This window comes from Echiichthys vipera (genome assembly GCF_963691815.1).
Source record: "Echiichthys vipera genome assembly, chromosome: 17".
Classification (NCBI taxonomy): domain Eukaryota; kingdom Metazoa; phylum Chordata; class Actinopteri; order Perciformes; family Trachinidae; genus Echiichthys; species Echiichthys vipera.
Window position 1 is genome coordinate 8,377,098 of NC_139842.1, and position 14,811 is coordinate 8,391,908.

At 44.2% G+C, this 14,811-nt stretch overlaps 1 protein-coding gene across 1 annotated transcript in view; it reads right to left on the reverse strand.

Moving 5' to 3' along the window:
* Nucleotides 1–281: 281 nt before the first annotated feature.
* The window catches only part of cacna1ha (calcium channel, voltage-dependent, T type, alpha 1H subunit a), a gene marked incomplete at both ends in the record, with an annotated part of 120,797 nt that continues 106,267 nt past the window's right edge, over nt 282–14,811 (reverse strand). The window contains 7 exons of the mRNA XM_083930962.1: nt 282–1,721; nt 1,843–2,000; nt 4,940–5,108; nt 5,637–5,777; nt 5,991–6,149; nt 7,076–7,197; nt 12,744–12,822. Coding sequence (XP_083787088.1) covers nt 282–1,721; nt 1,843–2,000; nt 4,940–5,108; nt 5,637–5,777; nt 5,991–6,149; nt 7,076–7,197; nt 12,744–12,822 — 2,268 coding nt within the window. The remainder of the gene's footprint in view (nt 1,722–1,842; nt 2,001–4,939; nt 5,109–5,636; nt 5,778–5,990; nt 6,150–7,075; nt 7,198–12,743; nt 12,823–14,811) is intronic.

Consider the following 14,811-nt stretch of genomic DNA (forward strand, 5'->3'; position numbering starts at 1 on the left):
GACTGGTACAGCCTCAGTGGATCTGCTGTCCTTCAAGCTGGGTTTAGGATCCACTGTCTAATATTCTAGGATGGGACTGCACCAGCCTCTCTCTGGAAAGAAATTTGTGTCTTTTTAGTATTCAACAAAAGAACAAAAACAAAAACTCCCTCTCCGAGTAAAATTCTTTCTCTCATTTTCTTCTCAGCACCAATCTCTGCTGAGGTCAGCCAAGGCCCCTCTACTCCAACTTCAGACATTTAGGACCAATTGATTCACTTTCTGAAGGCAATGCCCGATGTTCATTGGGCGGTCCTCCGATTCTTTGAAGTGAATCCTGCACCACTTCCCAGTCTGTTGTCGAAAGGGGAAGAACAGGTGGCTGTATCAGTGTCTGATAGGCCAGCCGACAGGCCGCTCATGTATCTGGACTGTGGTTGGTCGAAGGTGAACTGGGGGAGGGGGATGTATTCCCCTGTGAGAGGGGAGTGCCTCGCAGCAGGGGAGTGTGTCTGTGAGAAAGGCATCGGGACAAGAGGCGCTTGAGGCTGGATGAAGATGTTTGGGCTGACTGGGATGTGTGGGAGTGTAGGTGTGGATGGATGTGAGGGAGTGTATGTTTGACTGTGAGTTGGAGTAGACACCCGAGAGGGTGTCAGTGTGTGTGTTGGTGAGTGTGCTTGCAGCGGTACGTGGATAGGTGTGAGCGGCATGTGCATAGGGGAGTGCATCTGTGTGCGCGTCTGTGATTCCGCAGAGGCGTCTTGCGTGTTTGACTGTGTGTGCAGGGTCAAGTCGTAGGATGGCGTCCTGCGTCTCAGCATCATGCTGCAGTCAGCCAGTTTCGGGGGTGAAGCGATATGGGGGTGCTCCCTCTCTGAGGGTGGGTGAATGGATATACAAGGAGGACTCATCTTCTTCTTTCTGTGGCCGCCCCCGACTGACTGCACCCTCACAGGAAATGCCTGACCACCTTTTTCCGACCGGTGGGCCTCACGTGTAAAGTGTTGGTCGTCACTGGTGATGACAGCCTGTGGCAGGCAGACCTCGATAGAGTGCCGTCGCTGGTCGTCAGGAAAACCAGCGGACAATGATGACGGCTTGTCCAGGAGGGCTTGGTTGTCAACGCCTAAACCCTTCCTGATGTCATGGTCCGTCAATCCTGCCCCAAGCAGACTGAGTGCGCTCCTCGAGGAGGAAGGTGGTAACGTTGGAGGAGTAGGGGAGGAGGTGGAGTAGGAGTTAAGAGGGTGCGGGGTGGTGTAGGGGGACAGGGAGTGGCTGCGGCCTGCCTTCCCTCTGCTCTCCTGCCCTCCTCCCTCCTCGTCTCTCCACCTGTGGCTGGCTGAGCTGGTGATGTGATACACCTCTGCATCTGCCGGGTCGCACAGGGAGACAGCAGAGGGCTGTGTAGGTCTCCGTAGGCTGGCGGGGCGCAGGGGGAGACGGGGGGAGGGAGGTGGAGGGGGAAGGAGCGAGGGGGAGGATGGCAGAGGAGGGAGGGGAGAGGGGCAGGACAGTAGAGGATGCAGAGGAGATGGAGGAGGGAGCGGGAAGGCAGAAGGGGAGCAGGGTGGGAGAGAGAGGGCTGAGGGGGAAGAGGGAGGAGGAGGAGGCAAGGGAGATGGGGAGGAGGTATGAGGAGAGAGGGGAGAAAGGGAGAGGGGAGGCAAATGGACAGGGTTGGGCCTCTCCTGTTGGTCACAACCCTGGGACTCCACAGAATCCACTTTCACTGCCACCTGCAGCAAAAAAACACACCACCATGAAACTTTTCATCAGTGAAACTCGATGGATGTAAACATTGTAATTTGCGAACGTGTTTGCGAAAGCATGTAGACAGTTGAAACTGGGGTCTCCCACCTGTCTGCGAAGGGCCCGTGGGGAGGGGCTTGGCGTGGGCGGGGCGATGCGGGGCAGGATGAGGGTGAGAGGTGACCGAGGGTGAACGGGGGAAACGTCCGGTACCTGCAGGAGGGCACGACTCTCACATGGCTGGGAGTGGACCGACGTCACTGAGCCTGGAGGTGTAAATGTAACGTGTGAGAATCATACAAAAGGCGCAACCACACATCCGAGCTCTCAATGCAAATACATGCACTGTTGCAGAAAACACATGCATATCTGGGCATATACAAACCAATACACACAAACCAATGTCCCATAGAGAAATTGGACAATTTAAAATGATACTGGAACAATGATTAAAGTATAATATTGAAAACACTTCATTTTGATAGAATACTTGGATTTGAGCGACAAGAAGAACAAATAAAGGTTCTTGATTTCTTTAATTTGCAATCGCTTCAAATCTGCTGTCAAAAGAAAGTGTTTTTGAATGAAAAATCATCAGCACAAACAGTACACATAGTAGGTTGCTCATCCAAACAGAAAGGTTATCAGTAAAGTAAAATCATCAGGGATAGAGTCTTATAACGGCAGTTTGCTTGATGTAATATTCTGCATTAGATCATGGTTACGTTAACAGCTCCATGTGACTGTATTTAGAGGGAACGTCGGGGACATGATGAACGTAAAGCACTCTAACATGTCATGGGAATTAAGTCCATAGTAGGCAGCTCTAAATACAAGCGTGGTTAAAAAAAGAGATGAGAAATTTAATCTGTGATTAATAACGGCTGTGTAACCAGGTTCTAAGGCATTCTGCACACACAGGTCCAGTACACCTGCGAGTTCAGACGTAATCACAGTGAAACAGGTTTTAAAACATTGCAGCAAAGTCAGAGTTAGATCTTAAACAAGTTCAGGTTCAGTTGGTTCTTTCAGGCCAAGCTGTAAAGCCACCCGATTATAAATCTACCAAATCAAAATCTCAAACAGCGAACGCCTAAGCACCACAGCTGTGATGATGATTTTTTTTTTATATGCTGTAAATAGTTTTGCGACTTTGCAGCTTGGCCATTAAGTTAACTGTCATTCTTGTGGAGTATTCAGCCATTCCACAGCTGAGCAGATGAGCCTGCGTGAAGGATGCAGAGATTCACATTGTTATCAGCTCATCCACTACAGTCAGTACCTTGGGACAGAGCTGGGTCTGTCCACAGCCTGGCCCAGAACATGCCATTAGAATCTGACTGCAGATAAAACAGTGCTTGTGAGTGCTCAGAGTAGTATTCGCAGCAAGGTTATACTAATGCTAACTTTTCTTGTGTTCACAGACCCAAGGCGGAACTGGAAAGTTTGAAGTTTGAGTTTACCAAAGTCGACTAGGGGTTTCACAATGACTGACTTTTACTAGTTGCCAAGTTTTCCACAATGGTAGTCAACTAGTTGATTAGTTGTTATGTAACAAAGACGCAGAATGAATATTGTATTTTGTAATACAGAAAGTTCAAGCATTCTACTGTGATATGTCACATGAGTGTTTTTTGACGCTCGTCACTTACGTGTCTCAGCGAACAGAGACTTTATTTTTGTTATGTATCAATTCAGAGAAACGCTACAAGTTTATATCTGTAACACTTAGTGAAGCATTATCTGCATAGACAGCTGTTTACATCACACAGGTATACTGTTGCATATACTTTTAGAACTTATTGACTGTGTCTACATTGATCTGTCTGTCAGTCTTTTTCACTATGGCCATTCCCCCAGTGAGGATTCTCCTCGCTACCGAGGGTGGGGGAATAAAATCAATTAATCATTACATACAAACATGATTGATTTCTTCCCATGGAGCCAACATGAAAACCATTTTGGTTCAGTAGGCTACACTTCTGCTGTCAGCCTAGTGAAGGCAGATTAGCCAGCTGCTTCCCCAGGCAGATCCAATCTACTGTATTCACTTATATTTTTTAGTTAACAAACTACCCTACTGTAGCTCTGAAACAAGTTTGCTTTGTACTACCTCCCACTTGATTAGCACTCCGTCAGCTTCCCAGCTCTCTGCCAGAGCCTGCACCTGTCTCTGTCTCAGCTTGAATCTGCGCCTCGGCTACAGCCCAAATCTGTTTATTTTTCAGGTTTATTTCCAAACTTGAAGCTACAAGGGTATATTTGTCTACTGTACTGGGTAGTCAAATTTAAGAACCTTGTCATATCAACAAGGGTGAAAAAAATATAATTTGTTAGCATCCAACAACTACGGCTCTCAGTCTCATGATGCTTGACCCTGTGCAAATGCCTAAGGCTCATGGAATTTAGCTGACTCCTAGCAAAAAAATCATTTTCAAATGATTCATGGTACACTTAGCTGTGCACCCTTGATTAAAATAATTAGCATCCTAAAGAGGAAATTGTAGACTTGCATGGGACTGATTGGTTGATGTCTACTGTGATGGACCAACAACTTGCAATATTCATTTTCATTCATATCTGGCAATATGTGCATCAGGTCTTGATTATTGTGTGTTACTAATGTTTTCTATATGCCTCTGGAAAAAAAATAAAATTATTGACCATTTGGCGGTGCAGCAAACATTCTGGATTGGGGTTTTAAAAGCACTGGACACTTCTAGTTCCTTTACACACATTTTTGTTTTACACATAGTTCAAAACTAGACTTTAGAACTAAGAGGGAATCAAATGACAGCATTAGCCAGCCATGACTGTAGTTTAGTTAGTTAGTCTTTCATTTTTGTGTCATGGTGGCACTATTTTACAAAACCCATATCTTCTAGAAACACAGAAAAAAAGAGCAAAAGAACAAAAAATAAAACAAACTAAACAATAAAAGCAATTCTGCTTTCTTTCAAATAACATATTTGCAAGCACTGATCTTAGTTTGGTACTAGACACATGCATGCGTCCTGGAACAATCTTAGTCCATGAGAAGGTTACTGAATATGATTAGAATCTGTGTCTGTTAGAACAATATGTCTAATACAAAGAAGAGATGGACTCACTGCTGATTTTATGTCTAATATTTAACTCCTGAACATAAAATGTGTGCAGATTAGGTCATTATTCTTCTTTTTCTTATTCTTCTAAGATAAGTTACCTGAATGCTGGTGTTGAGGACTGCGCTCTACCTCATCCAAAGGGTAGGGGGCGCTGGCGGGCCGAACAGGTCGGAACATGTAGCTGTCGTTAGGCAGAGAGTGCATTCTGGATACAGACATCTTCCTTGACGACAGCAGGTTCTGGTCACAGTAATGCACCTCTTCCTCCTACGGGGGTAGACAGAGACTACAGAGTCTGACAATGACTGTGTCTTTGTGCATAATAATAATAATAATCCAGAACAGAAATGTGACAGTTTCATTTTACTGACATATTATTGATTTTGGAATATTTCTTTTTATAACCATAAATCAGAGGACAGTCATAAAAAAAATGCCTTATGTTTTGGGAATAAAATGTTGAATGGAAATCCGGCTATGACTGATATGTCAACAAAGCCCTCTGTAGAAACCTTATATAACTATGTATGCATGTATATATATACCTATATCTACCTATACTCTTAGGATAAATCTGAACAAAAAATAGACAAAGTGTAATAAATAAACACTGAAACATGTTTTGAAAGCAAAATAGTGCAAAATCTCAGTGCATGAAAAACAATGCTTTTGCCCATCGTGTCTGACCTTAAATGAGGGACATATTGAGAAACATATATCACATGCACCCACTGCACTCCATCAGTTACAGGATTAGTCATGTTCCCTGAATAAGTACGGTAAAGTCCTTCCTACCTGTCCAGGTGAATGTGGACATGGCCCCACATAGGTTCCTCCCACTGAACTGTTGCTGGAGGTTGTGCTTAATTTGCGTTGCCTCTCCAGTGCCATTTCTAAGGCGATCTCTGCATCCATCTCTGCATCCTCTTTAGCCTCCTGAAAAAGTAGATGTTGTATTAATTTATTACTGCATTTCAGATGTTGACATCCATCAAAAAAGTGTCAGGCCTAGATTGAAAAAGTGCATGAATGTCATCGAATCTACGTTTCTCTGTCCCTTTGGTTGTTACAGTCTTCGTTTACACGTTCACACATTTACCAGACCTGTCTATATGTCTGCATTTGCTAGTTTCTTCTTAGTTACTGTACCTTGTTGCTTTCCTCCAGATGTTTCATCAAAACAGCCACCACCACATTAACCAGCACAAACTGGGCCATGAGCACAAAGGTGACAAAGTAAATTGGAGAGACCAAAGGCAGGTAGGAGAGACAGTGGCGGTCTTCTGGAAGACAGTCCCTTAACGTGTCCTTAAAAGACACAGAGAAAGATTCAGAAAGAGTGAAATAGAATGACACTGACACACACACACACACACACAGAGGAAGTGATTTAGGGCAATTTGTGTGTGACATTTGCATCTCCCATATCTATGAATGATCTGCATCAAATCTGGAAAATTTGTATTTTAAATTTTAAATAAGTTTAAGATCTCAATCTGCAACTAATAGAAGATATAAAGCGTAGTTAATAGGGAAGTAGGGGCTTAACCTCTCTGTAAAACAGTGGTTTAAACTTAAGAATGATTCCTCAGCATCAAGTGTCAACAGCTATACATTTGTTCAAGGATGTATCATTAGGGCACTGTTACCGTACATCCACATTTTGACTGTTTTCATCTGACATGTAACCAAAGCAGCCAATATGGCAAATATGCACACTTCTTTGACATTGAGTTATTCCCTGCACAAAGATAGCCAAATCAAATTAATACAAAAAAAAACCAAACTCAATGAGGTATATAAATGAATGTGTAGTAGATGGGTGAGAGGTTAAATTAGGAGACGGATGTCTTCATTAGCTACAGGTTAAATGTAGAATGTGTGTGACACTGACAAGTGAATTGTGACTGCCCTCTACTGGAAATCAAGAGTGATGTGATTGGATTGTATCAATATCTTCTTCACATTACGGCCTGAGGAGAAAAACCTAATCTCAGTATAGTTATTTTTGTTATCAGTTGGTCGAGATTAGATGATTATATAATTATCATATCATTATAACAATTTTTAATAAGGTAAATCTGTGAAAATGTTGACATTGATGGGTTTTAAGCCACTTTTATTTCATTTTAATTGGTTTTGGAGGTCATTGCTCTCTGTTAGGGGATAATCTAGTCCTCATTTATGCATGTGTGTGTGTGTGTGTGTGTGTGTGTTTGTGTGTGTGTTCATACTTTCATAATCCCATTCCAGTTATCTCCAGTGGATACTCGAAACAGTGTGAGGAAGGCCATCCCAAAGTTCTCAAAGGTTGCGTGACGACTCAGACCCTCACATGGGTTGTTGTCATTGCAAACTAATGGACACACAAACATAGACAGACATCAATTATGCCCCATTTTAGACATGGTGGTTAAAAGCCCAAATAACAGAGATAAAAAGTGTGCATTAATGATTATTTAAGTGTCTGAGTCCCATTCAGAAAGTCCTAATGCTCTGAAAGCAGTGATGACTGAACACACAAACAGCTGCTAAACAGTGTGTCCCTGTTGACGTGACAGAGGAGACAAGAACAAAGTCTCTGTCAGTTTCAGGGTCAACTTGACGGAAAGCCCTCAGGAGCCTGTTTACAGAATCCAAACAGCCAGAAGATATCTTCCTTTGTTTCAAGCCCCAGGTCACATTAGCAGGAAGCTGGAGAGACACGAGACGGCCCTTAGAGTATTGTGTACCTTGTTTCTTATTCTAAGGATTAAGGTGCGTGGATCAGAGAAAGTGCATATGGCAACTTTCCATAATAATAAATGGACTTTACAAAGTAGTGTTCTCCAATGCACCAATGGTATACACAAAGAAAGACAAAGTAATATCATAGATCATTCAATTATAAAAAGGCAACAGAGAAAAAAGTGGGAAGTTATTTTTTTAAATAAAACAGATGACAGGAACTAAAAACCAGTATGAATGAGTATTTCGAATGCAAAACTAAAAGTTTAGAAGGCAGAAATAGCTTATTCTCCCCAAGCCTGAGTCATGGACAAGAGGACGGGATTAATCTGGCCATTAGGTTTCAAGGGATCAGTAACTTGATTTAGATTTGGGTTCAAATCTATTCAAAACCAGCGATTGGAACCAAAGTTTGAATCCAAAGCTGTGAATAGTAACATTCAAACCCTCATCCCATCCCCTTTCATATTCCCCCACTGCCTATGACTCTCTCTTATCTTTGCAGCCTTCTGCAAGTACCTCGGTCACAGTCGAGACTCCCACGGTGTCAACATACAGTATCGCCTAAGTCTTAGGTCTCTCGAAAGAATTCCAGATTTCAAGAGTCAATTGAGAGTCTTTTTCACAACCCTGTGTTGTGTCTGAGAATAAAATGTTACCACAATACCAAAGTGTACACACATATTAACTGCTATAAAGCTCGTACAAGTGGAGGCCTTTACTGTATATTGTTGCTTTGCATTCACTGTCAGTTTAGGCATAATCACAGCCCTCCAATGTGTTTTTAAAAAACCCTTCATGAGAAATAGTTAAGCAGGAAAGAGATGTGTTTTTCAACCCTGTCTCCTAGAACATGATAGTCCCTTATAACTAAACTGCATTAGGTCTTTATCAGTGACAGGCGCATCTTGTGAAACAGTTGCTGTGAATTGAAACAAAACTACCTGGTTTGTTAAGTATGTTGAGTGTGGTAAGTAAACAAGTCAACGTTGACTTTTGAAGGTCCCCTGACTTCTTCCCTACACAACGTAATCAGGGACACACATTCTGAGATAAGGAAGGAAAAAAAAAACCTGGCTTGTTTTCATTTTTCTTTAAACCAGTCACAATTACCTTGGGCAGCGCTAAACTTTAGTGTAAAAATAGTGTTGGGTGGGGGCTTGTTTTGGTGGAACATATGCAAATAGGGAAGCGAGAACCGGCATTAAAATGGCTGATTCCCAGCACAAGAAAACGCCACAAAAATATAAAGACTGATCAGAATCAGAATCAGAATCAGAATACTTTATTGATCCCCGGGGGGAAATTCTTTTGTTCGAATGCTCCGTGCACAGTAGAAACAAGCCATAAAGATGAATAAAGTAGAAATAAAATAAAGTAAAGACTCAAATAAAATACAATTAAAATAAATCTAAGTAGCTAATAAATAGCCAATAAAATACAGTTCAAATAAATAATAAACAATCAAGTAAACAATCTGAAGTGGGTGTGAAAATACAATCTGAGATATATACACTGTACAATTAGGTTGTTATGGCAAATGAAATGAAATGAGAACAGATATTTATATTTGTTTTGTTTTGTTTTGAAGTAGTCAAGAGTCCGATAATTAAAGAGATGAGTTGTACAGTTTAATGGCCACAGGTAAGAATGACCTCCTGTGGCGCTCAGTGGTGCATTTAGGAGCAATCAGTCTCTGGCTGAAGGTGCTCCTCAGTTCAGCCAGAGTGTTGTGGAGAGGGTGAGAGCCATGCTGCAGTATCGCCCGCACCTTCGACAGCATCCTCCTGTCTGACACTGCAGCCAAGGTGTCCAGCTCCACCCCCACAATGTCACTGGCCTTTCTGATCAGTTTATTGAGTCTGTTGGCATCTGCAACCTTCAGTCTGCTGCCCCAGCACACTACAGCAAACATAAAAGCACTCGCCACCACAGACTCATAAAACATCCTCAGCATGGTCCGACAGATGTTGAAGGAGCGGAGCCTCCTCAGAAAATAGAGGCGGCTCTGTCCCTTCTTGTAAAGGACTTCAGTGTTCTTAGTCCAGTCCAGTTTATTGTCAATGAACACCCCCAGATATTTGTAGTGTTCTACAATGTCCACGTTATGCCCCCGGATGGAAACTGGGGTCACTGGTGTCTTTGTCCTCCTCAGATCCACCACCAGCTCTTTGGTTTTTGCTGTGTTGAGCTGCAGGTGGTTCAGCTCACACCATGTGACAAAGTTGTCAACCACAGCCCTGTATTCAGCCTCCTCACCCTTACTGATACATCCCACTACAGCAGAGTCATCAGAAAACTTCTGAAGATGGCAAGACTCTGTCTGGTAGCTGAAGTCCGTGGTGTAAAGGGTGAAGAGGAAAGGAGAGAGAACAGTCCCTTGTGGTGCGCCAGTGCTGCTAACCACTGTATCTGACACACAGTGACGCAGGCGCACGTACTGTGGTCGACCAGTGAGGTAGTCCACAATCCAGGAAACAAGGGGGGGATCCACCAGCATCGCCGTCATCTTGTCACCCAGTAGAGCAGGCCTGATGGTGTTGAATGCGCTGGAGAAGTCAAAGAAAGTGACCCTCACAGTGCTCCTCGGCTTGTCCAGGTGGGTGTAGGCACGGTTTAGCAGGTAGATGATGGCATCCTCAACTCCAATCCGGGGCTGATAGGCGAACTGCAGGGGGTCCAGGTGTGGCCTGACCATAGGCCTGAGCTGCTCCAGGACGAGTCTCTCCAGGGTCTTCATGATATGAGACGTCAGTGCCACCGGTCGGTAGTCTGAGAGACCGCTGGGCTGCGGCGTCTTTGGCACTGGAACGAGGCAGGACGTCTTCCATATCACCGGGACCCTCTGGAGGCTCAGGCTCATCTCGAAGACGCGGTGTAGAACTCCACATAGCTGTTCGGCGCAGGCTCTGAGAACCCGTGGACTGACACCATCAGGGCCTGCAGCCTTACCGGCGTGGAGTTTGCTCAGTTGTCTCCGTACCTGAAGCGGTGTAAACTGTGCAGGTTGAGCAGGGGGAGGTTTGAAGTCCAGAGTGAGAGGAGGGCAGGTAGCAGGGGAGCCAGGAGAGGTGTGAAGAGAGGGGGATGGGTGTGAGGGTCTCATGGCGTTGAATGAGGTGCTAACAGGAGGAGGAGGGGGGGTCAGAAGCAGTGATGGCTGTAGACAGTCAGCAGGAGAGACAGCAGGGGCCTGGGCTGCAGTGTCAAACCTGTTGAAGAACAGATTCAACTCATTAGCCCCAGCCACACTGCCATCAGATCCACCGCTAGCTGGTCTGAAGCCTGTGATGGTCTTCATGCCACTCCAGACCTCCCTCATGTTGTTTTGCTGGAGTTTCATCTCCAGCTTCCTCCTGTAGCTGTCCTTAGCCTCTCTGATCTTGTTGTTAAGCTCCCTCTGAACGTCCCGAAGCTCCTCCCTGTTGCCACCTCTGAAGGCCCTCTTCTTCTGGTTCAGAGTGGCTTTGATGTCTTTGGTTACCCAGGGCTTGTTGTTTGGGTAACAACGCACAGACCGAGCTGGGACAATGCCGTCCACACAGAAATTGATGTAGCCTGTGATGCATTCAGTAAGCCCATCAATGTCCTCTCCATGCGGCTCACAGAGTGCATTCCAGTCTGTCACCTCAAAACAGCCCTGCAGTGCCTCATAGCAGTCCTCTGACCATGTCCTCACTGTCTTTGTGGTCACAGGCAGCCTCTTCACTAGAGGCACATAGCAGGGGGTGAGAAGCACCAGGTTGTGATCTGATCTCCCCAGGGGGGGAAGGGACGTGGAGGTGTATGCGTCCTTCACATTAGCATACAACAGGTCCAGGGTCCTTTCCTCTCTTGTTGTACAGGTCACATACTGGGTGAATTTCGGCAGTGTCTTTTTAATGCAGACATGGTTGAAGTCACCCGAGATTAAAATCAGAGCAGTCGGGTGTGCGGTCTGTAGTCTGGCTATTGTGGAGTGGATGACGTCACATGCCGACGTTGGGTTAGCGGACGGGGGAATGTAAACAGCCACAACGATAGCATGTGAGAATTCACGGGGTAAATAGTACGGACGGAGGCCCACAGATAACAGTTCGATATCCGGACTGCAGATGCGGTCTTTGATGGTAACGTGACCAGGATTGCACCACCTGTTGTTCATGTAAACAGCGAGCCCCCCTCCTTTACGCTTGCCGCTCGTAGTGCAGTCCCTGTCAGCCCGGACAGTGTGGAAGCCCTCGGTGGAAATATTGTGGTCAGGAACATCCGCGTGTAGCCATGACTCCGAGAAAATCATCAGGCTACACTCCCGGTATTCCTGACGACTCCGGGTTAGCGCTGTTAGCTCGTCCATCTTATTCCCCAGTGATCTCACGTTGCCCATGATGAGAGATGGGAGACACGGCTTGAATGTCTTCCTCTCCATAAGTCTCCGGTGTTTCGCTCCTTTTCTCCGCCGTAGCGATCCTTTCCCTCTGCCACCACGGTCAAGTGTAAAGCCATTGTCATAGGCACACACTGCTGCTAGAGTTAAAAGATGTGGCAAATCAACTCTGACTGATGAAGAGAAGAAGGCGTTAAGCACATCGTAAAGCTTTTTTAGGCGTCTTGACAAAAGCAACAAATGCAGAGGGGTTTTGACTTTACAATACTGGAAAACAGACACCCCTCCGTTGCCCAATGTGTCAAGCAGAAACATATTAACATTTCACAGAGAGCCACTTCATCACCAAGTTCTTTTCATGTTTTTCTCCCAGATGCCTTTTAGCTAATCTTCTTCCCTCAGACATTGTCGCGCTCTCAGAGAAAATGAGTCGGATGCTTGGCCTATTGAGAAAGCAACATGTAAATAAATGTGATCATGCAAATGTGATCTTTTATTGTCAGAAACATGACTCTGATGTGAGAGTGGTGGAGGGAAAGAGAGACAAGGAGACAGATGGGGGGGTAGAGAATGAGGTGTCAACACAGTCAGTTCAGGCGAGGAAATGTGCTGTGAGTCGTGACTGTGGTAGTAATGACCGAATTCAAAAAACGGATTCTGCTGAAGCTTGAAGACCATGATGTGTCTGTGTGTGTGTGTGTGTGTGTGTGTGTGTGTGTGTGTGTGTGTGTGTGTGTGTGTGTGTGTGTGTGTGTGTGTGTTGTGTGTGTGTGTGTGTGCATGTGTGTTTTGCCAGTAGTGTGACTGACCCAGTCTGCCAAAGAGCTCCACTCCCAGCGCAGCGTAGATGAAGAAGAGCAGCATGAAGAGGAGACCGAGATTTCCCACCTGGAAGCAATACGCATGTTAGATCCCCTCTGCACACCAAACACTATTGTAAATGCTCTTTTAAAGCTGCAGGTAGTAGAAGACATTAGCATTTATTTCATTGTATTTATTCCACTTGACACTATTCAAGTTATGCATCGAACTCTGCATTATGAATAGAAAATACATTTACAAAAATGTCTTTTACCAAAGTAAACTTTTTGCGGTTTGAGATGTACTGTAAATGTACACATTCAGTTGCTTGCTTACATCGTCCTTTTGACAATCCTCCTATTAAAACATGATATTGAGGGTTGTAGGGCAATTATTTGCTCGCTGACAGGTTTATTCAAAGTCTTAAGGCTCTTGTGTTGCACAGAAGTAAGGTAGGGAAACAGGGAATGGACATTTTTTTCCGAATTCAGTTTTATTTTCCACACAGGAGTATGTAGAAAAAAAAGGTTTTCTTTTGAAAAAGGGAAATGAAAAAATGTTAATTTTTAAACATTTTGATCTTTTTTTTACCTCAGACGAAGGCCTAGTCCACACGTACAAGTGTTTCTGTAGATTGTTTTTTTTTTTTCCTGTTCCCTTGCCAAACCAACAGGTGGCAGTATAACCCTAACCCTAAATCCATGTTGGCAAAACATGCAAAGAAGATGTTCGCCAATCAGCAGCCTGAAAACAAGCTATTACCGGCAGGGTACCTCATTGCATCGAATGCTCCATAGCACATCTGTATGCCTCTGTTACTCAATTAGTGGAAAAGTAACTGTACATTTTTGTGTAAAAAAAAAAGTCCTGTTAGTGTTTACAACCAGCACTATTTTGGCCACATCCATGCTAACACTTCCAAACACAGTTTCTAAAAGTCTTCACTATGTTTGGAGTCCAAAAGATCCATTTTCAGTGACCTAAAACACAGTTAGCGCGTGGCTGAAAGGCCAAAATGTATAGAAAAAGTTACGTTTTAGAAAAACAATATATGTCTACGAAATCGCCTCGCCACTACCACCTACCTTTACCTCTGCTGTGTGCGGCACTTCAATCAAGATGGAGGCAGGTTGGAGCTTAGTCACAAACACTTTTTAGAACTTTTCATTATGTGACCAATGGTCGTGATTTATAAAGAAAAAAAGGCAAAATATGGGAGATTTGTGGTTTCCATCCAACAGCAACGCTTTGTTGATAGGACATTTACTGTATACCTCATAACAAAACATACAATCAAATCCTCAAAATGAACACACAGACATATGTTCTGCGTTTTTGCCAGTAGGAAATCCCAGAAAGCTTTCTCCTTAAAAACTCTGAGCTGAGTTATTGACAGCAGCTGGTGGTGAACCTTGAGTGCTATAAAAAAAACTGTTCTTTTGGAGGAGGTTTGGCCTATGACTACATCTGCATCATACCTTCACAGCATGTTGTCTTCCATCTACTTCCTTAAAAATATGCTTCTGTGCACTCTGTGCCCTCATGGTTATATCAGTACACTTGACATTTAGAGAACAGCAGCACAATGGAGTTGTCACTGCATGTGCATCATAATCTTTGGTGCAGCTGCTCCTTGCCTCTAAGAACGTGGCAGACAGCAGTGGAGAGAGACCTGAGATACTCCTGCGGCATCCGGGGACATCCTTTCAAAGGACGGTGTTGACAGAAAAAGCGAAGAGCAACATCAGGGAGGAGGCAGACTATACAGTCTGACTCTTAAAAGTTGGTTTTGAAATAACAGTCAAGGTTTAATGCATTTAAAAATGCCGTGTGAAGTGCCCGTCTCTATACACGCTTCATTTAACTGTTTTTTTTTTTTAACCCTTCATGTACTCAGCTGCATCATCTACTTTTATTTGGCTATGAATATGAACCCATAAGACACTGCTCCATAATGGAACTTCATTTTGAGCGTTTGTGATTACAACAAATGCTATATCCTCTATGATGTGTTTGGCATTTATTAGCATGGAGTGCACGGTTCAGCTGTGCAGAGGTAAGACAAGAAATGTACCA